This window comes from Ixodes scapularis, unplaced genomic scaffold, assembly GCF_016920785.2.
Source record: "Ixodes scapularis isolate PalLabHiFi unplaced genomic scaffold, ASM1692078v2 PGA_scaffold1__304_contigs__length_218370807, whole genome shotgun sequence".
Lineage (NCBI taxonomy): Eukaryota > Metazoa > Arthropoda > Arachnida > Ixodida > Ixodidae > Ixodes > Ixodes scapularis.
The window spans coordinates 32,002,462-32,027,781 of record NW_024609846.1 but is presented as its reverse complement, the minus strand read 5'-3'; the positions used below and the strand labels follow the sequence as shown (position 1 = coordinate 32,027,781).

At 47.0% G+C, this 25,320-nt stretch overlaps 2 protein-coding genes across 2 annotated transcripts in view; both read left to right on the top strand.

Annotated features, from left to right (window-relative positions):
* LOC8023440 overlaps window positions 1-18,926 on the top strand; it is a gene marked incomplete at its 5' end in the record, with an annotated part of 103,520 nt that extends 84,594 nt beyond the window's left edge. The window contains 3 exons of the mRNA XM_002401139.4: window positions 1,097-1,202; window positions 5,953-6,008; window positions 18,753-18,926. Coding sequence (XP_002401183.2) covers window positions 1,097-1,202; window positions 5,953-6,008; window positions 18,753-18,926 — 336 coding nt within the window. The remainder of the gene's footprint in view (window positions 1-1,096; window positions 1,203-5,952; window positions 6,009-18,752) is intronic.
* Window positions 18,927-23,332: 4,406 nt separating this feature from the next.
* Window positions 23,333-25,320, top strand: part of LOC8038010 (calsyntenin-1) — a 155,889-nt gene continuing 153,901 nt past the window's right edge. The window contains exon 1 of the mRNA XM_042290670.1: window positions 23,333-23,857. Coding sequence (XP_042146604.1) covers window positions 23,797-23,857 — 61 coding nt within the window. The 5' untranslated portion in view covers window positions 23,333-23,796. The remainder of the gene's footprint in view (window positions 23,858-25,320) is intronic.

Genomic DNA, 25,320 nt, shown 5'->3' with positions numbered 1-25,320 from the left:
ATTCATTGGTTTTGGGGTGAAGGGAAAAAGGGTGCCCAAACAACAACCGGCTGGGAGTATTGGCGCAACATCTATACTGTATCGTACGCGCTTTTAAAAGGGTATATTGCTTGGAGGTTAACGCCCTATGTGTCATGGACTGTATGGACTTGTCATCTATATGGTGTCTCTTGTACACGCCAGGGCCAAGTATTTTGAGCTCTACCAGGAGAGGGACTCCATATTTAAGCGGGATGCCCACACCACAGCTCATGCACTTAGGACTAGCTCTCACTCGTTGTCTGCCAAAGATCTGAGTGACGCAGAATGCTCTTTGCAGAAACTGTCTCTCGCTGTCACTAAGCACTCAGTGACTCAACTCTGGCTGCCGCCAGTGAGTATCGCCCATACACGTTTGCAAGCAACAGCACTTAATAAAAAAAATTAAAAAACTAGTTTGAACATTGTGCGTGGCGAACGCTTTGTTGGGGAACTAGACTGGCAACCTTCAATACTTGACTACCAGGTGAACTACAGATCGTCTGGTAGTCAAGAGATCAAGAAATCTTCAGCTCCAAGATGGTGGCACCCAAAGGGAGGTCGTTCCTGCAAACAAAGAGCACAGTAAAGGCATTCCATAAAGGCAGGCGACAGAACTGAGCCTTCCGGCACCCCGGCAGTCAGAAAAGTTGTAATATTTTGGCGATTTTAAATAGCTACGACCTGGGGACGTCCAGAGAGGTACCCGTTTAGAAACTAGAAGAACGAACTCCTAAATCCGAGTTTGTATAATTTAGAACAAAGCATTCTGTGATTTATGCTATCCAAAGCTTTTGTAAGAAGTTTCTAAAACTTGAGTTCCCCGTTCAGACACGAAACCGGTTATAGGATAACAAATCCAACCGTTGTGAAATACTGCTCATTACCTTTACCGAGTGTTTTTTTTTCCTAGTAATTGTGCAATGGACGACAGTATCAATATTGGGCGATAGTTTTTAAAATGTCTCGCTGAACCTCCTTCGTACAGTGGTTTTACAATAGCTGTTTTGGTTCCTGCTGATCCGTTTCTTGTCTGAATGGCATTATTCAGCGCTGCTGTACATGAATATCTGCGCAGCCGTCCAGCTGGGAGCTGTCCGTGTCGGACCCGATCACCAAAGGTGGCGCCTTCACGCAGCACGTCCGCATGTTCTACCTCTCCGTGTCGTCGGCCACACTCTGCGGTCAGTTCCCCTCTCCTCCATCCGAGGCACTTCTCTACGGGGAGGGATATACTGTCTCTTTAAAGGTGCACGGAAACGAAATGAAGTGACCGCGAGCTCTCTACATCTCGCTTCAAAATTAGCCAGCGAGAAGCGCAATGCGTATCGCGTTCGTGACGTCAAAGGTTTCCGCGCGGCCAAGGGTACTCGCCTATAATCAGCATACTGTGATTAACAACCAGTCGTCAGCTTATTCTCCTGTATCATCCGGAGTCCCCCAAAGCAGTGTTCTCGGACCTCTGCTTTTTTTAACATTTGTAAATGACCTACCAGATCGCATAACATCCTGTATTCGACTTTTTGCTGATGACTGCGTAATTTACCGATCTGTATCTAACCTGAACGATAACATAACCCTACAAGCTTACCTTAACCTAATAGCCGACTGGTGTAAACAGTGGAAAATGACAATTAACTTTTCTAAAACAAATCTCGTTTCCTTTACGCGTGCTCATAGTCCTCTCTCTTTCACTTATACCATGTGCAGCCAGGTAATTACCAAGTGTCCATCTTACAAATATCTGGGTGTTCACTTATCTGACGATCTCTCATGGAACACGCATATAACACACGTGCTGTCTAATGCTAACCGCTCTCTTGGCTATCTTCGACGGAATCTGAAACTAGCACCATCATCAGTTAAACAACTAGTTTACACTACACTCGTAAGATCGCAACTTGAATACGCGTCATCCATCTGGTCCCCTTGGCAACATTCATTGATAACAAACATAGAGGCACTTCAAAATCGCGCAATCAGATTCATTTTTTCAGATTACCCACGAGACACCAGCATCACTTCTTTACAAATGAAAGCTAACCTTGATCTCATCTCAACCAGAAGGAAATTATCACGCCTGTCTCTTTTTCACAAGATTTACTATCATAGCCATGACATCAAAACTTCACTATTATCCCCAGTCACTCGCATATTTCCTCGCATTGATAACGTCTGTAAAGTTCGTCCAATTTTCACCTCGTCAGTTTCGTTTCTTAACTCCACCTTGCCATTCACAATAACGGACTGGAATAGCCTGCCTAAAAGTATCGTGACCCCCAGACAGATTATAATACATTCATATCCCAACTGACCATCCATCTGCATTTGCACTAATAGCAAAGTCAACTCGTGTTTATAGAAATGTTTTATTTGTGTATTTTTTCTGTTTCATCAGCTGTTTTTCCCTAAAAATGTTTAAGTGTTTTTTTTTTCCTGTTTTTGCTGCTTTATATAACGATGTTTTCCAGCATGTAACCCACTTTTTTGTTTGTTCCTTTATATAATGTTTCTTCAGCAGTTACTCCCACCTTGTGTAATGCCAGCAATGGCCTTCAAGGTTTAATAAATGATGATAAAAATAATAAATGATGAGTTTTGCGGCTTGGTGGTGTCAACGCGTTACGATCTTGCCTAGTAGTAATATCCGAGGACTGGACTATTTTCACCTTATTCGGCGGGAGTTGGTACCACGAGGGCGACACAGTATTTGGTGGCCCAGTAGACTTCCGGTAGCGTATTTATTTGACCTTCAGGAACGAACAGTGATCGGGTAAGAGAAATTTCCTTCTGAGAATTACCTGTAATACGTTTGTAAGAACCTGCGCGCTTTGTAGAACGCAGTACAAGTAACAAAAGGGTGCGAGACAAAAGGAAGGAAGAGGAAAACCTGAAGCACGCGGGGGTCCGGCGATAGAGGGCGGCAGCGAGCTTGTTTGCAAACAGACATCGGTGAATACACAGCTTGCCCGTAACGTCATTCGCGGCCATGCCGGTATTTGATGTGCCGTGAGCGTTCGGTTTACCTAGAGCCACTAAATGAGCTGCGCTTTTAGAGTATCGTCACTCGGTCTCCTGATATTGTTGTGGGCGCCGCCATCTTGGTGCTTAGTACAGAGCACACGCAACTGCCGATCGTCATTGTCCAAGAGTGCGACGTCCTGAGCATGAGAATCGGTGTTAGGAAGCGCATGTAATATTGCTTCGCTCGGTCACGGATTGTTTAAACATTTGCGGAGGACGGAGAGGCGTTTCCTGAGATTTCAGATAAAGCTTCAAATAACTGAAGCGCAACTCTTTTAGTGGTTCTAGGTTCACCGGGTTAGTTTGACACCGCGTAAGTACGAGCTGGAGGGAACCAGTAGGTAGAAATGACCGTCAGTACCTAGCAATGGCGACACCTACAAGCTATGTATGTAAGGTATTCACTGCGTGCCATATTCGAGCTCGTTATTTACAGCACATTAGGGGGGGGGGGGGGGGAGAGAGTGAGAGATATGGTTGGCTTGACAGAGGTCCCCGCATCTTCAGATCAATATATACCTATCGTATTCTAAGGACGGCGGTCTTGATGGTGTGGAATGCACGTTCTGGGAAGCACTGTGGATTTTTCTTGGCCAGATTTCGCTGTTCCGTTCAAGCCCGGGTTGTCTATTCATTTCCGTCGTACTTCCGTGAATGGCGCTGGTGCGGGAGGCATTCAACGTCATAACTACATCCGCCTTCCAACTACCCTGGTGGTGTTGAGAAATCGTTTGATCAGTTCTAAAATTAGTTTTTTTTTTTTTGTGCGTTTACGAGCGAAAGACTGGTGTTTCTAAGGTGCTGTCACAAAATAGTTTCTGGATAAACAAAAAATAAGAGCCAAAAATTTCGTTTCCGTACCCCTTTAACACGCATGGTTTTGATCGTGATGCTCGATGTGCGCGATAGCGGGGTGCCCGTATTTGGGACTTCATTGCCACTGAAATTTGCCCCCCAGTGTGAACTTTTTAAGCAGTCGCCAGGTTCGTAGTGACCGCTTTGATCGGTCACCAAAAATATATATATATTGCCGTTTTGTTTTTGTTTTTGTAACGTATGAAATGTTTTTCTTTTTACTCTACCCCCCTTTCCCAATTTTCGCTTAAATTTGGCGGAAACAGGGCGTCACGTGATGTCATGTGACCTATAGACCTCGTAAAAATTGACAGCACGTGACCTATTCGTCAACCCCGTTTCCCCGCTAAATTTAGCCGGAAACCACGTCATGTGGTCCAAACATTAATTCAGTTTCCCCGCTAAATTTAGGGGCAAATTGACGCCACGTGACTTATACACGAATTCAGTTACGTGCTGTATTTAGCGGGAAAATTCACGTCACGTGACCAATACACCCATTTAGTTTCCCCGCTAAATTTAGAACGAAAATATATACATCACGGGACACACCAATTCCCCTACCAATTTCCTATAATGAATTTCATGAATTATAGGACAAAGGTAACTTTGCTTCAGTAGTTTTTAAAACAAAGATCGCTGCCAATTTTTTTGTCCCATTTTGTTGGTTCTTCGAAAGAAACGGTCGAGCAAGTCGTCTCTCTCATGCCGCGAGCATACTACTAAAGAACATACAAAAGACGAACATTATCTGAGTCGCATTTCCTCCTTGTCACGCTGCACATCTGAGAACTGCCAGCAGACATGTTCGAAGTGTATGTGAAGCCTTCGAGGATGCTTGAGGCCGCATGTAATTCTTCCATCGTGTCTCCAGCGATCTCTCCCGTAATGAAGGAGCAGTGTGATAAGGTTCCTCGCATATACGACACTTGTTCAGACATAATTTTACCTACGTGACAGCGCATATCTTCCATTGTTTCAACAGAAGGCTTCTTGCTCCAGTGTGGTGGGCGAAAGTACACCATGTGCAAGCCTCGCACACGGAGCGCAAGTTCGTCTGCTCCTTTTGAAGGGGTTGTAATGGCGTCAGGAGGCCGTGCTTTGATTGGCTCTGATTGGAAGGATAGTGGGCAGACCTTGAGGCAGCTTGCTTTGCGGTCTACCCACTATCCTTCAGTCAGAGCCAATCAGAAATCGGCGTCGTTCTGACGTCACCGGAACCCCTGTGCAAGAAGCAGACGACTTGCTCCCCGCATAGCGAGCGGGGTGCACCATGGGGCCGGCTTGCTAGAACAGCGTCTCAGCTGAGACTGGGTGGAAGAAACCACTGCAAAGGTCGGGGCGCGCGCGATCGTCTTGTGACGCGGTTTAAGTCCCGTTCAGCTCGTCCGTTGGCTTTAACGGTGCTTTCTTTCACCTGCAGTTTCAGCTGAGACGCTGTTTCTGTCAAGCCGGCCCTGATCGCCGCCATGTTTCTGCTAGTGAGATGAACCACGTCCGATTCCGATCCTAGCAAATCGAAAATTGGAGTTACCTTCGCGCGCATGCTGCACATGCGCGTGGCGCATCAACCGGAGCAGCGTGTTTGCAGCCCCGCTCACGAGCAAGCGGCATGAGGGTGAGCGGTGAGCCCCCGCGTCACCTCCCGGAGGCCAGCGCGGGGCACACATCGGACATGAGCATTACATCCGCGAGGAACTTGTGTCCTCACTGATCGAACACGAGTCCTGCCTGCCGAGCGCAGCTCTTGTGTCCGGTCTGCGGCGCATATTGGCCTCCGGGAGCTGACGTAGAAGATGCGGCACTACGGCCTCGTGGTCTGGCAAGTGTGGAGTGAGTGCGCGCAGCAACTCCGCCGTTCCAGAAATCGGCCACGGCCCGTGTCCAGTGGCCACGCTCGTGCCCAGTGTCCACGCTCGTGCCACCTGTTAGTGAATGAGGCCTACGCGGATTAATAATAAAACCCTCGCAAATGCGAAACGCCGAGTTGAGATCATCTCCTGTTTACTCAGCCGATCTCGGTGCTAACGGAAGTGACGTCAATACTCGATGCAGGCGCGGCCAACATCCAGCCGGTGTCCTGGTATGCCACGATCTTTCTCTGCGTTCAGGTAAGCTCAGTCGCCGAGTCGGGCGTTCGGCGCGGCCGTGTCGGTGCAATGAACTTAATGACGCCGCCTAGAACTACGGATCACACATTGTCGAGCCGCGCTGTTCACACGTCGTACAAAAGATGTTCACAAGCAGAAACGATGGCAGGATTAACGTGTTTCAAGCATGTCGACTGCTGATGTAAGAGGAGAAAAGTCTCGGGCGGCCTTTGCTTCGATCTGGTGTTTGTATGGCACGCTAAACCCATACCAGACCTAGAAGACAACACCTGCGCCTATCCCCCCGCCCTGAACTTCTTTCTTTCTTTATTAAATGACAAAAAAAAAGGGGGCAATTGGCAGCTTCATCACCTCATCAACATCGCCGCAGGCACATCTCGCAGCGTTTCACAGCGAACGCGACGCCAAAACGGACGCGTCTGCCGCTTCAAGGCGACCACGGAGGTAGAAAGCTTCTGGAAGTGGCATGGCGCCACCAGAGCTGAAGCCAGAAGTGAGGGACACGCTCCCAACGATAACCAAAACCAAGAGACGCTATTGGACGAAAAGGAGACAACTCTCCTTTTCGTCCATTAGCTTCTCTTGGTTTTGGTCATCGTTGGGGGATGTTTCCCTCCACACTTCTGGCTTCACTACTGTGGTGTCATGTCGCCTCTAGAAGCTTCCTACCTCCATGGCGGTTTCTCTCGTCGAGCTTCAGCGTATTTGCCGCTTGTTGGGGGATGCACCATCGATGACGTCATGCGCAGGCCTTGTCTTCAAGGCGGCTTTGGCTTCGCACACCACTCGGAATCCCTAATCTCCATTGCAGTAGGCTGGATCGCCGATCGAGACTCTTCTTGCTGGAGATGAGCGGCACCACCGGCGGCCATCGCTTGACACCAGCTAATGCATGGGACTCTATGGGAGAAGCGGGCAAAACTTCAATTTCTTATCTTTGTAGGTTGTTCTCAACGATAAAACTTTGATCGTGTTTTCCGGGTATAATAGTTAATATTCTGGGCGCAAATATCAAAACCGTTAAAAGGAAGCTGAAAAGGTTCTTGAAGAAAACGAGTTAGAGGTGAATTCTCGTGTATTTTTATCCCGTGAATCTGAATACCACGTTCGTTTTCCCCGAAAGTGAAACTAAACGCGAGAAAACACGAAAAACCTAGGCCCAGTCGTTATGTCTATAACCCAGACCTTTCGGCCGCCAAGCGCGTGTCGCTTGCGTGTAATGGCAAGCTTGCCAGGTAATCGCGGTGAGAAGCTAGCAAGGGGCGCTTCTGTTTTCCTCACTATGGGTAGTGCACGTGCTCGCGGTTATGTTTTCATTTTCATAGTGCGTAGAAGCTTGGCATTGCACGTGTTTTCACCAGCAGAGCAAGTTGAAGCATCCTCATTCTGGGTAGGGAAAAAATTCCACCAGGCGGCGACACCCAAACTTCTCGTCAAAAATGCATCGTACAAAAGACAGTCTGCAAACAGATTCGAGCGCGAGTCATTGAGAAATTCCTGCTTCGAATGCCGCATGGATATGAGTTCAAAGGGAAAACTTGGCACGCGGCATTCGAACCGGATATTGCGGTGGCTCGTGTTTGCATATGACTCCGTTTTTTGTTTTTCTTCTATAGATAATTTTTTTTTTTAACAAATGTTGTGGTTGAGGGTTGCGGGTTGCGACTTTGTTGGGTGTAAACTGTGATCCGGTTCAATAAGACAAGGGTTACCGAGAGTTAATGTCGAGTCGTTCGTGATCTCGAAGTCATTAGAGCTTAGCAGACGATAAGTTGGAAAGCTTGTCGTCTGCTGGGGACATTCGCATATTTTTAAACGCTTTTACAGCGTACAATGCTGGTGCAGGCTGTTGCTTTGGACTTCATTGAGGGCTCCTGTGAAGAACTAAAAGTCGGAGCGTGTCGTTCATTTGTTGAACGTGTCGTTTATTTAGCAAGTGAAGCAAGCGACGCATACACAACCAGTAATGCTCCAGCACGTTTGATATTTTTTTTATCGGCTTTCGAACGCTTGAAAAAACTAGTCGATTTTTAAATCGACTAGTTTTGAAAATTGAAAAAACTAGTCGATCGCAGCACATCATAAAATCCACTCCTCAGTTCGAGCATCGCGTAGAACCTTCAATATTACTACTTTTGTGTGTTACTCCCATAGACTCGCGTGTATTGCCTGATGTTAAGCAATGGCCGCCGGTGGTGACACTGACGGGCTCCCGATCCGCGATCCAGCCCACTTCAATAATGATCAGTGGTCGCAACAGGCGGAAAATAATCGTAGCGCCGCCGCGCGTGGGATCGAACTCGTTTGAAGCAGACGGATGACGGAATCGATTGACTGCGCTAAAAGACCATCCGATAGACTATTGCCCAACCGTGGCCGTGGGATGTGCAGGCATGCCTGGAAACCTGACCGTTTGCGAAAGCGAAACACTGCCCAAGCGCACCGTGGTTCCGGCTAGGGATTCAAGTGTTCACATGATGTCGCAAGCGCTGCAAGCTGAAACTCCAGAGCATTGAGAGAGAGAGAGAAGAGAGAAAGAGAAACTCGAGCGAACACAGGCCGGTTCGCGTGGCGAAACACATTGGCCAAACCATATTTCACCGATTGAGCTTTTCTTTTAGATTGGAAAATTGTTGAATCACGTTGCGTGTGTGTACTAATATTTCAGAAAACTACGCAGTACCCGTGCTTATCGGAGGAAGACTTCTCCGATCCGCCTGCTCAATTTTCTTCGGGCGGCAGCGTCCCGTAACGCGAGACAATTAAAATGGTTTCACCGATATGCCGAGACGCTGTATGCGCCGGGGCCGCGGGTCTCAAGTCAAATTGGTGGTGTATGGATTTTTATCGACGGTTTTTCCTGATCTCTTCGATCTCAAGGTGCAGTTCAGCCGGGGACGCTGCACGTCTGCTAACCTGGGATATTGAACAGTCATGCAGCGTGCTGCGATCGCAGGAATCTACGATTTACCCTTTGAGACCAAAGAAGGAACAACAAATTTCGCTACGTGTTTTGTTCGAATTCAGATAAACCGCGCTGTCTCTTTTTTCTTTTTTTTTCTTTCTCCTTTTGATATTTTGTTTGTTTATTTGTTGTATTTTGCAACAATCGAGTCAATATTTCCACCCCTCTTGTCTTCATCTCGCTGTTCGAATTTCTCCAGAGGTGGAGGAATAAGTCACGAAGTTTCGAGTCTCGAACCGCCCCCGACCATCGAGGCACTTCTAAACATATACGGAAAGCAAATCGTGCAATCGAGAGCTTCCTTTTTTCCAAGGCCTTTCTCTAGCTCCCCTACAACTCGAGCTTTGCATATCCGGGAATTATCCGCAGATATCCACGGATATCCCATTTCCGCGGATATCGGATGCCGATACCCGCGGGTCCGGATCCATTTTTGTCAATGCGGCCCATAAACGTGTGCGACCGTACAGTGTAGAGTAAATAAGTGGGTGATCCTATGGAGTGCATCATCGAATGAATGGCGGGGGACAAACTACTCTCTTAGATAAAAATGTGCCAATAGGGGAGAATATTGTTCATTACGACAATAAAGATTTCATTCGCACTGAAGATCGCAATAGAGCGTTTAAGAACGTTCTATCTCGCTAAACATACTGTACCTAGAAAAAGTGAAGAAAGCAAAACTATCAGTCGTCCCGGGAAGCGTGTTCTTGTTTGGCAGGGAAAGAGCGGAAAACGTTCTTTGGGGCAAAGGAAACCTAAAACGTACAAGCCACAGAAAGTAGAAGAAGGCTGCAAGTGGCTTTTTCGCCTACAAATATATATTGAGGACACTGCATTCGATCCTCTGGACAGGTGTAACTTGCACCAGCACGAGTTTCCGGACCTCATTCTTGTAGCGAAGTTTGTGCATACCATCCCAGCATCAAGTGCACCAACAGAAAGAGACGTCATTAGCGGGTATTACTTTGAGGGGCGAACCAATCTGAATCCGTCTGAGTTTACGATATTCTGTCCCTTTCACTCAACAACCACGACAAATAAAACGTTGCGTGTGTGCGCGTGTTTTCTTTTTCTCGATAGTTGGCACTGAGTGTTGTTTTTTTTTTTTTTTTCTTTAAGTATATGGTTTTGAGCGTGCAGTTGAGGGTTCGTGTCTGAAACTGTAACCGATAGGAGGTGTTGCCATTATTACATTGTTTAGCTTTAAAAAAAATTATACAGTTTTATTAGTTTGTCCTTTGGCAATTTTCATGTTTATAAAATATGCGTCTCCTTGAAGCGGGTTTTACGAAGCAAAAATGAAAATAAAAATACATTTCCTTCCATCTGAACGCATATACTGGACAGAGTGTCATTGTCACGGACTCCCAAGACGATCGCATAACTGCGATCATCTTTCGAGCGATGCAAACTGTCTCTGGAAGGATGATCGCTTATTTTATAAATACGATAAAACAGAATACGATAAAATGACTTTCACCGTATTCTTACACGAAGAGTTCTTCGTAGGAAGGTAAGCAGGCGACTTATAGGATACCATCCAGATGTTTTTTTTAATGTTTATTTATGCCTGATTTTATGTAAAATGAAAGCGCGGATTAAGAGTCGGATGCGGTTCCGAATTTTGCGAATCGGATGCGGATGATCAAACTGTTATCCGCGTAGGGCTCTACCTACAACCTTCGTTAAATTTCCTCCCTGTCCTTTGTTTAATTTCCTCCGTCTCCCCTCCCCCCTCTCTCTCTCTCTCTCTCTCTCTGTTTGTCTGTCTGTGACTTTCTGCGGATATTTCCCCGGAACTAAGATTAGACCGACCCTGGAGTTATTTAACAGAATTTGTGCGCCGATAATACCCTGCGAAATTAATTCTCAAATGGAGCGACAAAAGTCAACAATTAAAACAACTCGACAGGGCCTAGGCGAGTGACTATATGCTCGTGGCTTCCAGTTTTTATTCATTGCTTCACTGTCCGTGATTAAGACGCCGGAAGGCGGTGGTACTTAGCGACGTCTCAGAAATGTCGCCTTGATTTCTTCAATAAACCGCATACAGAAGGTGGCACAGTTAGCGGGAATGCACCATGATTTGTATGTGCAGTTCCGCGACGCCAATCCGATACTGAGTTGTCGTGTCACTTAAAAACGTTTTTTTTTTCTTTTTTTTTATTTGCTTCAAAATACTGTCAATCTCTTTCAGGGATTATAGGAGACATTTGAAATGCGAAAAAACCGCTACAAAATGAGGTGCACGAATAGCAAGTTCCACGATATGTCACGTGTTTTTTTTTTAATTACTAGAACAAAACGGCAGTTACTATTCATTCGCACGGTGCATGCATCTCATCTCAACTGCTTCTGTATAAAATTCAACACTGGTGTAGTTGAAGTAAATGAGGCTCAAGGTCATTGCAGTCTGTTACAGCAGCAAGAAGAAAAAAGAAACGAGTGTCTAAAAAAAATATTGTTTTTCAACGAGTACTGTATTGCTTTGCTTATGTCTGCCCACGCTTCTATTGTTTTACCATAGGTTTCAATCAGAAGCATGGGAAGAGTCCCATCGCAGACTGCATTTCCAGGTTTTCCAAAGGTTTTCTTTTTTTCTTTTTTCGGTCTTATGATTTGTCAAGCTTTTTCCTTGAATGACATGCGCATTGACGCTTCTCATGCTTTGTAGAAATGTAGATACATGATTCTTTACCGTTATATTGCGGTGTAGAGGTAAAATTCGTGTTCATAACAATGAAATACGTATGAAAAAAAAATGCAATGGGAAATGTTGGTTTGCTACGAATGGCCTTGATTTGGGTCACTGCGGTTACCATTTAGCTAATTTACATCATATACGTCGCTCATTTTTTATCGCTCACTATTGTGGGAAGTTTATGATTTTAGAGACATGGTGCACGGCCACGGGTATCGGAAAGTTGACCGTAACACGATCTACTAAAAGCGCGTTCTCAATAGTTCCGGTGAGTGTCTGTCCTCGCAGACACGTGTGCCTCCGGTTTGCGACATCCATGCCACTTTAGCAGCAGTTTCCGGCCGTTTTGAAAAGAATATGAAGTGTCTCGAGATGTGACTAAGCTTCGGTGATCTTCGTTATAAGACAGTTTTAAAGGGCCTCCCTAGCCTAGCTTAATTTCATCTAAAAACCTTGTGGCAGGTACTAGGACCTCCTCATGGAAGTGACCACGAAATGTCCACGAAATGGCTGTGAGCCTCACTGGAGCGACTCCATTTATTAGCTTTCAAGTAATTACGGCATGAGCGTTTACCTTTTACTAAGAGATTTATCCCCTGAGCCGTTTAAAATACTCTCAGAAGTATCACATTACTGAAAAAAAAAAAAAGATAACATGCTGACAATATTATTTATTGCTTAGGTGGTCACCGGGATCATGCGTACCTACAAAACGACAAAAACAAAACAAAAAAAAAAAAAAAAAACGAAAACGCATAGCTCAGAAGTAGTGATCGGGTTAGTGTGCTGTTGTATTGATCTTTGTATGTGCCATGTGTGTGTATGCGCCCATTGTATTTGTTCAGCTGATGCTAGTGGTATTCGTAATCCACCCACATGTATGTATAATAAAGGTGCCCGAAGGGCCCTAAGCGAAATAATAACAAAAACAAATAAATCTTGTTGTTTTTTTTTTAGCACACGAATTAGCCGGTATTTAGCGCCGACGCTTCAAGCACTCTAGATATACGTGCAATATCCGGCGGTACTTAGACGACACTGCCAGTACTCGATTGACATACGCGATGCCCGACGGATACTTAGCCGACGCTCCAAGTACTCTATAGATATACGGGTGCTATCCGGTGATATACTCAGACGACACTGACGGTACTCGATCGACACGCGATGTCCGGCGGGTACTCAGTCGACGCTGGCAGTACTCCAGTGATATTTCATTTCATTTAATTTCACTTCATTTATTTTCATTTCATTTATTTTCACCTTAAGGGCCCGGTTAGGGCATTACATAAGGGGAGGGCAGTAGAACGAAGAATGCAATAGCAGACGCAGTGGTAGAATAATAACAGTAACTATAAACAAGAACATGAGAAATTATACATAATGGGCTAGTAGATTATCGTAAATCACTGTTCCATCAGAGGTGCTGACGATGGAGGATGGCAACTGGTTCCGCTGTGTGGTGGCATATGGGAGGAATGATTCGTTGAATGAGTTAGTTTTACCAGAAATACGTTTTATTGCACAAGAGTTGTTTAGGCGGGAGGATATTCTATCGGGGGGGTGAGAGCAGAGCGTTCTTTAGTTCTGGGCAATGATAATAAATTTTATGAAGAAGGCATAAACGGGAGAGTTTCCTTCGAATGAGTAAGGGTATAAGCCCGAGTTGACTTTTTGGAGAAGAGACACTGGTGAATTGGTCATACGATGATAAGATAAATTGGGCGGCTCGGTTTTGTACTGACTCCAGGTGATTGATTAGATAGACTTGATGAGGACTCCAGATTGCAGATGCATACTCTAATTTTGGCCTTACATAAGTTTCATATGCCAACTTTCGGACTTGGGGAGGGGCGTCTCGCAGGTTACGTCTGATGAATCCGAGGGTCTGGGAAGCCTCTGCAGAAACGGCTTCGATGTGCGGTTTCCATGAGAGGTCAGGCGTTAGTCTAAGGCCAAGATATTTATACATTGAAACTGATTCGAACACGTCTTTGTCTAGGGTGTAATGGAAGGGTAATTGAGTTTTCTTGCGGGTAAAATGGATTAGCTTACACTTAGATTTGTTAAGCGACATGAGCTATTTTCCGCACCAGTCGTTAATTTTTATGAGATCATTTTGAAGCAAAAGATTATCAGTGTCTGTTGAGATGGTGTTATAGATGACGCAATCATCGGCGAAAAGTCGTATTTTGCAGGAGATGTCATGTGGGAGGTCGTTAATACAAATTAGAAAAAGCAGTGGGCCAAGGACGGAACCCTGAGGTACACCTGAAGTGACGTTTGTTAGCTTTGATTCGTGCTCGTTAACAACCGTGTATTGTATACGAGGCGCGAGAAAGGTGCTAATCCATGAATATGCAAGGGGATCTAAGTTTAGGGATGATAGTTTAGAAAGCAGACGTTGATGGGGGACACGGTCAAATGCCTTCGAAATGTCGGGAAATATGGCGTCGGTTTGTATATGGCGTTCTAGGTTAGTCTGCAGTTCATGAACAAATTCACATAGTTGGGTCTCGCAGGAGAACCCCCTACGAAAACCGTGCTGGTGCCTGAAGAAAAAAATATTTGACGTTAGGTGAGTCATGATGTTAGAATACAAGATGTGCTCAAAAAGTTTTGACGCAATGCAGGTTAGAGAGATGGGACGATAGTTCGAGGCGGAAGGTCGAGTTCCCCGTTGGTGGACTGGGGCGATCCTCCCAATCTTCCAGTCGGAAGGCAGACAACTCTCGGAAAAAGATTGATTAAAGATGAGACTGAGAATTTCACCGGAAACGTTGGCTGTATTTTTAAGATATTTGCATTAATATTGTCTGGGCCTGCTGAGGAAGTGAGCGGTAGTTGTTCTATTTGCTTAACAATACCGGATGAGTTAACAGTAATCAACGACATGGGATCATAACACTCTTCAGGCACAGTTGGAACATTTTGTGGGGATTCAGTGGTAAATACAGAAGAAAAGTAATCGTTAAGCACTACAGGGCGCTCCCTCTCCGGTACAGGCTCACCAGCAGTATCCTTCAGATTGTTATTTACGTGGCCACTTTTAGGTGACATAAGCTTCCAGAATTTTTTTGGATTATTTTGCAAGATTGCGGGCAAGTCCTGGGAAAAAAAATTTAATTTTAGATAGCTTAATGGTTTTGGTATAGTTTGTGAGCGTAGTGTAAAAAGCGTCCCAGGCAACAGATAAGTTAGTTCGTTTTGCCCTTGCAAACGGTCGTTTTTTCCTATTGCACAATGACCGGAGCGCTTTATTGTACCATGGATTCGAAGAGTCCGTCCTAATACGCAAGGTAGGGACGTATAATCTAACCAGATCACTTATTTTATTCTTGTAAAATACCCAGTTTTCCTCAACAGATCTTATCGAGAATTCAGTTACGTACAAGCTATAAAAATTTGATAAATCAATGTTCATTGCTACTTAATCGGCTATATTGTGCTGATACTGCATCACTTTTGAAAATATATTGTCTAGACATCGTGTGGATGGGAAGAACCGCATATTCGGAGTATTTGCCAACAATATTGTGTAGATACTCGCCGAATATTCTTGTGTCGCTTGGGTCGTTTTAAAATTAGTATTCTTGAATTTTATGCCGTCAGCCCAGAACCATTAGTCTAGACTACGTACTGTTTCTGGGCTGTCGGCACAGTATAGACCGTTTTACTGAAAGAGGGCGAGAGAGAAAAGGGGAAAGGGCTACCGGCGCTTTCCCCCTTTCTGATTGTGTAGAAAGAGTGAAAATCCCGGATGAGAGGCTTGGCCGGTGTTGGGTGTCTGCTGTGCCCCAACTTCGTTCGCGCTTTCTTTTTTGTTTTGAACTCGCAAACTTAATTAGAGTAACGGGCTTCGATGGCAACAGTTCCCCGGTCATAGGGTGCACGAATAACGGCAGAAAGCGTCGAATACTGTCCGAGGACCTATGTAGCTTGCAATGAATCCGGCAAGGCGAGAGCGACTGCAAATGTCTTTAAGCTCCATCGCTTTCCACATGACCCCGGTCTTGGCGGCAGCGGATTGCGTTCGTAAACCGAAAAGACATTTCCTCAACACCATCTTCTCGACTGTGCTCGGAACAGCTTGTGAATGGAGCGCGCACCGAACGCTGTACCGCCGATGAACATGGGGTACGCTCGCAAGGTGCGTGCCAGTTTTCTCGTGATAATTGCTGTTTCAGCTTGTAAAATTTTGTAACTGAATTTATCTTAATATTGATAATTTGCAGTGGTGACTGACTCGATTTCATCATTGACAACACTTAGTTGAAGGCTTATTTCCGCCGCCGGGTGAGGCTAGAAATTGTTGAAAAAGTAGTTCTATCGGTTTTCCTGAATAGCGATCCCCTGTGCGATACCAGAGAGCCGGCAAAAGCGCTCCTTGGAGTGCCGCTGGTGCTATTTGGGTTGTTTCCGCTGATTGGGCGCTTTGAAGCGCTGGATAGTCGCTCCAGGGTACGACTCGTGTGTCGCGATCTGCGTCTTCGAGCCCAGTGTGTACGTTTCTTTGTTCGAGTCACGGCATCCGCCAGTGCGGCAACGGGGGGAACAGCGGCAGCGAACGTGTCAGTGATAGAAATTGGAGGTTAGTACTCAAAATATTGCATCAAATAGTAAAATAATTCGTGGCTGCTTTGACGCTTTCTGCGGTTCGATATAAGATCATCTAGAACGTCTTCGTCGTTCATCCACAATGAAATATCAGAACACGGACAAGCAAGATAAAAGCAGCGCAGCAAAACGATATGTAGCAGCTCCGGGTGTTTACAAAAGTTATTTGAGGTTCCCGTTTCGTGTATCTCTTGTTCATTACTAAAAACGGCTGCGTTGAAATGGGCCTATTGCAAGCAAAAATTTATGAATGGTTCATCATTTCCAGTCACGCGGAAAGTGGTGGAGCTTCAAAACATTGCAGCCGCACGTGCCTTGCCGAATTCCATGCAAGCTACGAGGTCCTTGGGCGGTATTCGACGCTTCCTGTCGTTATTCGTGCACCCAATGACCGAGCAATGGTGTCCCGATGACCGGGGAACTGTTGCCATCGAAGCCTGTTGCTCTAATTAAGTTTGCGAGTTCAAAACAGAAAAGAAAGCGCGAAAGAAGTTGGGGCACAGCAGACACCCAACACCGGCCAAGCCTCTCCATCCGGGACTTTTACTCTTTTTACACAATCAGAAAGGGGGAAAGCGCCGGTAGCCCTTTCCCCTTTTCCCTCTCGCCCTCAAAATGGCGCTACCCACGATAAAACGGTCTATAGACCACATCTATATAAAAAAAAAAAATAATAAGTGCAAACCTTTCGTTTCCGTCACCCTTCAAAAGTACCTTTATGCTGGCGTGCAAATGAGGCATTCTACCTCTTTGTGAAAAAAAAAGGACCGTGGTAGAAAGAAGACGAAAAAAATAAAAACAACAAACCCTGGAAATCTACGCTCATCACATTGACTACTTCGCCAAGTAGTATAATTCTTTGGTGAATAAGAGAACGGGAGGGGCTCTGACACACTTGTCATCGAGTCGAGCGATCTTCTCGGCCTCGATACTTCATCTAATTAAAGGGTCGCCACTCCGCGGCCAAACGGTGCATTCTATGGAATTGGGGATCAAAACCAGAGTGTCGACAGTGAATCCCTAAATGGCTCGAGAAAGTCTCGATCGTGTCGTTGTGATGCTCTCGCAGCCGATCGTTGAGACATCAGTCCGTTTGTCCGACATCCGTGTCGGGTGTCTCGGGGGAGCGGCTTGCTGTTGGCAGTGTTGGCGGTCACGGAAAGCCTGGTTCACACAGCACGGTTTTCTTACGTTTTCTTACATTACGTATAAGTCACCGAAAGATTCTTGTCTCGAGTGTCGCGTGCCAGGCTTTCTCCTTGAACTGGTTGCCTCACTTAATATTAAACACGGATGTCACGGTGACTTCTGCGCAAGCTTTCGTAGCATAACGTAATGTAAGAACACGGGGCTGTGTGAACCAGCTCTTACGGTGTTACCTGTAACGCGTTACTTTTTTCGGTAACGGGTAACGTACTCGTTACATTTTTCAAAACAGTTACGGGTAAAGTACTTGCGTTACTTATTTTGAGTGACGGGCAACGTAGTTACGTTTCTCGTTACATACTCATCCAAAGACTGAAGAGAATCACGCTTTATTTTTATTTTTTCGTGTTTCTAAACTTTAGCCACGTTATTTTTCTGTTGTTGATTTTTTGGGGGTTTTTTTTTTGCGTTTTTTTCTCACGAGTATTTAGGTCAAACGGTAAAAAAAAGATAAAATATTTATGTTCAGTTTCTGCGTGAACTTAACGTTTCTTGAAATGTGGTGCTTATGGATACCAGTAACGTCAAAAGAGTAAAACGTGTTAATTCATAATTCAAAAAAGTAACGCAAAAGTAACGTTACTTTTTACAGGTAACGGTAAGGCATTCCTTTTATTCTTGAGGTAACGTAGGTCGGTAACGCGGTTCCTTTATCTGCACTAACGAGTAACGTATTTCGTTACTTTTTTTCGGTAACGCGTATAACACTGGCTGTTGGTAAGGAAGGGAACCGAAAAAGTCGTTACGTCACGATTAGTGGTTGTAGTATCTTCTTATATCAGAGGTTTCGTCGAGTGACAAAATGAAAATGTGTATGTCAAAATCTGAGCTTCTCAAATTAATTTCCTGATGGAATCCTAGTTATTTTGGTTTGATAAATTAGCAGCGTAATTGAAGGTACGTTATATTTCTCGATGCGTGAAGACATATACGATAGCTATATTTAGGCTGGAGGTCATTTAATGGCAAACGCACATATATATTTTTTTCTTCAAAATTCCCAATAGGGCACTTGTCATGCGGGCAACGAATTATGGGAACGTATGTTCCTCTTTGCCCCCGCCGCATCCACCGCATGACACTGAGGAGAGAGAAGGTTGCGCAGTCACAGTCCTCCGTCGTCTGCTACAGCCGATTATGTACAGCCAGTTCCCGGCATTCCTTTCGGCGCAGCGGAAGGCGCTGCCCGCTTCCGACTAACGAGGCGACGTAAACTCCCCGATGGCCGCGTGTGTTTCTCCCCGCGCCGCAGAGCCTGGTGAACTTCGTGTACTTCGCATCGATCCTGGCCCAGACCATCGGCCACTGCGGCTCGTCGGAGACGCTGCTCGAGCGCAGGGAGCGGCTGCAGTCCATCTCCCGGAGGCTGTCCGGTCGCGCCGCCGCCGTCCGGTCCCCGGCCTCCCATCGCGCCACCGTCTCCTGACCGCGAGCGCCGCACGAGCCACCACAGCCATCCACGGTCTTGCATCCGCGCCTTCGTGTGTTTGGCCGCCAAGCACCATGAGAATAAGCACCCACGTTTATTTTTGTGGGCGCCGAAAACATTCCTGCAGCCAGCGACGTGTGAACATCTCCTAGGTGACAAGTCCGTTGTGCTGGAATTTTTACGTTGCCTCAACCGCGGGCCAACGCGCGGCGCTGATTGGACACGAGTGTGGCGTCAGTGTTCGGCTGGGGCTCGTGTCCTCGCTGATTGGACGCGAGTCCCCGCCGAACGGTGACGCAGCACTCGTGGCCAATCAGGGCCCTCCTCTGGTCTCCGGGGTGTGACGTGAGAAATATAACACTATATACGGCCTGGTCGTCTATAGGAAGTGTCCGGAAAGCAGAGGAAGCTGCGGGTCGTTGAGAGTTTACGACAGGGTTACCGACACTGGCTCATCCGGTACGTCGGAGTCGCTACTCTCGGTGGTCGGAAACGACGAGCGAGATCCTCGTCGGAATGACCTAACGGATCCAGCCACACGGGGGTTAGTCGAGGGTCTCTCAGGGTTTACTCGCAACAACTCTTCGGGAGGGACTGTGCCCGTGGGCTAGGCTTTACCAGACCGGAAAAAAAATTAACTACAGTCCGTTTCAAAGTAACTGGTAAACACGGACGCCACGGCACCTGTGAGCCAATGAGAGCATCGGGACTTCACTTTTCAGGAGTGAACTTCGACGGCGCGTTTGTCACGTGTCTGACTTCGACGCTCCTGTTGGATTACGAGGTGCCGTACCTTTCCACCGTTTTCCACGTTATGCCGAAACGAAGTTTTCATAACGTCGGTTTGTGTCACGTGAGGGCTATTTGAGTGGAGGTTGGGTTAATTTGCCCGTCTGAAACGGCTGCGATAAACCAGGCGATGGCGGAAAGTATAGTTCGCTCCGTTGCCACCAGTGGGGCGCTGAGGTGGCGTGTTGAGAACAGTGATTCGCGAGTTCCGGTTAAGAGTTTGCCGACATTACGTCCCTGTGGCTGGTGTAAACGACCCTAGAACCATAACAAGATAAAGATGCATTGTGGGTGGTAACTCGTGGATCTCGTGGGTAAACTGTTTTCTACCCGAAGGTTGTGCGGTTATTGTTTTCTTTTTATTGTTTGTTCGCGTATTAGCTTTTTTCCAATTTGCGTTTATTTTGTTCGAGTTTTTTGCCAGCGGCGAACCATTGTCTGCCCCCCCCCCCCCTTCCTCCTTTCTCTTTTTTTTTTGACGTATTGCAGTTTAAGCGTACGCAATAATGACGACAGACACGGGGCCGTACACATTAAACTGATGAAACTTCCAACGTGTCACTCTCTCTCGAGTGTACATAACGAGCCAGACAAAAGCGACAAGAAAGCGAAGGGCGACTTTTATCGTCGCAGTTTGGGTCACATTATCGCGCGGACGTGAACGCGCTTAGTTTAAACGAGGGCAGCATCGACCGATATTGACTCGGAGTCATCGCCTCGTCGCAGCTTGCCTCTTTGCATTTCGTTTGGCTCATGGGGGAGTGCCACCAATGTTAATTTGTCAGTCTTATTGTTGGATGTCTCTCCATCGTTCGGACTCTATATCGCACCGCACGCATCTTCAGTCCCTTTGAATGCCCACAGCAGTGCGAAACTCTATGGGCCATCGAAAGAAAACGATTGTGTTAAAATAGAGTGGGTCCGCTTATTCAGATCGTGCGGGAGATCGAACGTTACTACGCCCTCTCTATTTTGTGTCATTCTTTTTCGTCCGCGTTGCACTGCTATTCATTAATTTCTTTTTTATAATATTGCGTGTAATCGAGCGCTATTGGGGCGTAAAACGTTTTATAAATGAACCAATTGAAACTTTTCACAGCGGTGTCTTTATGTACACTCATATTTCATGAGTAGGTTTCTACTAAAGAAATAGAAGTATTAAACACAACTGTTTTTTTCCTACCGACAGGGAGGAAAGCGGCAGAAACCGGCTGGTTGGCGTTGTTTCTCACAGATGGCGCAACTTATGGCAAAAACGTGTAATTTTCTCTTAGAGATGAACACCCAAAAGCAGACTAAGCAGACCCGAGAGCGTACGATATACCTTCTTTGTGTACCTGCGTTAAGCAGACGATTTCCGCCGCCTCCCTCCTCCTGCATTAAAAAAAAAAAAAAAAAAAATTATTATTTATTTATTTACTTTTTTTTGGGGGGTGGGGGGTGGGGTTAACTGTCTATCTGAAACCTACCCTCGTGAAGTTCGAGTAGAATAAATGCGCCACTTACAGCCGCCTTGGTGAAAAAGTTTCAATGCACTCCGTACGTTCGATTTACTTATACAAATGTTTTTTGTTTGTTTTTTTACGCCCGAACAGCGCTCGAGAGCAGCCTGTATATAGTTCACGTTCGTTGCGTAATCGCTGGCGGATGTTGTTGCCCGTTTCGGAAGTCAGGTGTTTGGAACTTGGGCGTCCGGACGTTGACGTCAGTGTTCGCGGCATTGGCGAAACGGGCGAGCCGAGCTTGTGGGCCGATTGCTGGGCAGTGGCCCGGAGATAGCCCCGTCGTAATCTCGAGTGTTTGTGTGTCAGGGGCCTCCTTCACATCGGAGCCCGAGCCTCTCTGGGATTCCGCAGTTCTCGCTGCTCTTGCTTCGGTTCAGCCACTCTGCTGACCAACTGTCAATAAAGCTGTCTCAGTGTGCAGAACTTGCGTCCGCCTCGGTGAATTCGGGTTAAACAAAACGGGTTTTGGGTTAACCGTTGCCTGCTTTGGCCTTTTTAGAGCTGCGTATTTTTGTTATTACGTTTTATACACTGACTTGTGTCTCATGGCGTCATGGAGGGGCGGTGACGTAATGCGGTGACAGTACGAGCATGCGAAGATACTTGGCTCGTTCTAAAACCCGTTCCATCCGTTGCTCTCGTAGCTCTTATTAACGAACCATTGTACAATGCACACGCACGCCATTCATATGTGGATAAAGTTCAGCGTGACCTAAAGTGCTCACTTTACATATCCAGTATCATTATACTGCAACATCGAACTGTCAACAACAAATATGCATTAAAAAAAAAAATGCAGCCGAACTGGATAAGGTTATTTAAGGGGTATTCACACGAGGGAGAAATCCCGGGGATTTCTCCCCGGCACGCGCATTCCACGACGAAAACGTCAAGCTTTGCGATGTGCAAAAGCCTCGCGTTTTCATCTCGTGATGCGCGCGTGCCGGGGAGAAATCCCCGGGATTTCTCCCTCGTGTGAATACCCCTTAACAAGCTTCCACCCATTCGAATGATCGAGTTAATTTGCTTTTAATTCACTCAGTAGACCTTGACTTTGAATAGTTGGCCTATTTAAATACGGTAACGAAAGAAGCGATTTGAGATACAAAAATAATTTTCTAGCGAAGCCCATAATATGCTCTCGATTTACCAAAGTTTTCTTTCTTGAATCATGAACTTGAAAACAACATCACGACCACTGATGCAACTCGTCAAGATGTCGCAATCTCATGTATACTAGCCGCGGTTTTATTTCTAAATGTATACAACAAGGTAGAGTTTTCACATCAGCAATGACTTGGGGATCTTTCAATAGTTTCCAAATACCCCTCGCGCGCTTGTGCAGAGCTTTGCAAAAATGCTTTTCCCCTCAGCGCGCGCGTGCGCTGCGGCAAAGCGAGGTCCGCACAACCATATGATGTCCGCTCTGCGGGTGTCGCTTTAGCGCGGTAGGATGCACACTGGGCGGAGCTGGCCAACCTACTCAAACGCCACGACACACCACGAAAAAAAAAAAAAAGAGCGTTTTTAAGTACGGTCTGTGTTTTGAAACGTAGTTGAGATCGAACATTAGATTATTCAAAGCGATAATCGAAAGCTGGGAAAATGTTCACAAGTGCATGGTGACGATCTGGCGGGCCTGAGCTATTCGTCTCAGTGTTGACGAAGTTCAATTAACTTTCGACCCAAGAAGAAATAAAGAAATACAGCGGGATGTAGCGAGGTAAGTACTTCGGCGCGAATGGCGCAGCAATCACAACAATGCTATGTTGAAGGAGAAAGGTATGATGGAACTTACTTAGCTCATCTGAAATTTTACTGTTTTCCTAAACTGGTCGTTATGCAATTGCGACCATCGTCCTCTGTCTGATACGCTTAAACCTTCTCTATGTGGCTCTCCCGGCAAACGGACGCCAGTCGTCTCTTGAAATCCTCTGTCGGTTAGAGCAATAACATGCGCGAGATTCACGAAGGAATAATCCGAAGCGTTTTATCGCAGAGAAGAATGCGCAGGCACTCGAGAAGCGGGCGTCCCATCGAACAACCAGCTATTTTATCATCGTGGAAACGATACGCGTATTCAATCCGATGCCGCCGTCTTGTCGCGGCATTCCTATTCAGAGACTGGATCAAATTCCCCGCACACCGGGAATTCGCTTCTCCCACCTGAAGGGCCAACTGGCGCGGGATTTCTTCGAATTTCATGCCGCCCGCACTTCTCCGAAGCTTCCAAAGGCGGGGAGGAGAGAGTCGGATCAGCAACCCGGACGTGACGCACGACGTCGTCACGTGACCCGTCTCCGTCACATCCGCCAAGACCGGTTTCCTCCTCTCTCCGAGGCCTCCGCGTTTGCAAAGCGGAACCCGTGGAGCCGCCACTGTCGTCTGCCCGGCGAACGGAAACGCCCGACCTCGAGCGTCTCCTCTGCTCGGCACGGGGAATACTGTCTGGTCGGCGGCGTGCTGTGTGTGAACCACTCCGATCGGCTTCCTTTTGTCCGGTGTGTGTGTCGCCCGTGCCGGTGGTGGGCCGCGGTTTGTGATCGGACGCTCTGCACCATCTGGATGAAACGATGAGGTGTGCGTCCGTGCTAGCGCTCGCGCTTTTCGCTGGCCTCTCCGCCGCGCTCAAAGGTAAGCGTTGCCTCTTTCCGAGCACCCCCGTGTGTGTCGCCGCCGCCGCCGCCGCTCGGTTCCCCATATTTGGGAGATTCGAGGGTGGCTCCCGCCCGAACGGCCGAGGGACGGCCGCTCGTGTACGTTACAGGGCCGGCCAAAGGTTGGAGTGTGGCTTTCCGCAGCGCCGCGATCGCTCGGGGGAGAGCGAGCCGCTTTCGCCCACCCCAGCAGCGGCGGAGCTAAGCCTAACTGTCGAAGGAGACGCCAAAACGCTGGGCTGCGGCAGGCGCCTCTCCCACCCGCTTTCCTGAACCACCAGTTTAAAGGGATCCCGAAAGTTCCTGGCAGCCCTTTGATCGTACGGGCGGCTGCGACCGAGTCCCGACGCGGCTGCCCCTTTACATCGCGCTTGTTTACGCACCGCGGCCGAAGAAAGGATACGGACAAGCGCTCGAGTGCTTGTATGCTAGTACGCAGAAGCCAGTGGTTGCTAGGGGCAACGCGCTCGGGGCTTGTGCTCCGGTAGTACGTCGCGAGCTTCTCTTTTTTTTTTACCCGGACCTTTTGAAATTTTGGGTTCTCCTTATACTTCTAGCATACATACGAGTTCCCACGGGCAAACGCGAATTTAACTCTCGCCGCGCGCGCGCACCCGAGAAATGCGCGAGTTGCGGGTCGGGATTATGCATGCGAGGCTGTACGCCGCGCTAACCAGCCGCTCTGCGCGATCGAGTTTTCGCTCGGATCCCGTTCGCTGTAGCGGTAAAATTGCGCTTTTCGGGTTTTATGTCTTTATTTTTTTCTTTTCCGCGAGACGTAGCCGCCGTAACGCTGGCACAACGTAACAGTGCCGCAATTACCGCGCTGCAACGTGAACAGACGGCTGGAACCAGTTCGCCCTTCTTTCCTCAGCGCCCCTGCCTTTCGTATAGGTCTATTCGTATGCACTGTGTAAAATGGCGGCGTGCTTGTGTGGGCTTCGTCCGCTCCTGCGTTTCTTTGCCTTCTCTCTTTCCTTCGAGGTAATGCTTAATGAGGCCGTTCTTCGTAATACGCCGCTGTGGACTTCAACACCGTATTTAGCGTAGAGGCAAAGCAACCAGACAAGAGAAGATAATGCGCGCGTTTCGGCAGTGCTCGGTTCATCGGAATAAGAGCGCTTGGTCGATGCCTCGGGGAAATTGGGCGGCACCGATAATTGACCAATTTGCTTTCATTCTTGCCTTTTCGTGCGTCTACAGTCGACGCATGCATGAATATCGGCGTTCGTATGCTGGGAAGACGCCAAAGGCGGGCGCCGAATCTTGTTGTTTTTTTAACCGGTGATCCTGCTTTTTTTTTTTTTCTTTTTTTAACAGATTTTGACGTGAAGCTTTAGTAAAATAAAAGAAGGTCGGACGTATGACTTTCGTACAGTAAACGTACGTTAAACACGTAATTAGATGACGGACGAAATCGGTAACGAAAGGAGCTCGTAC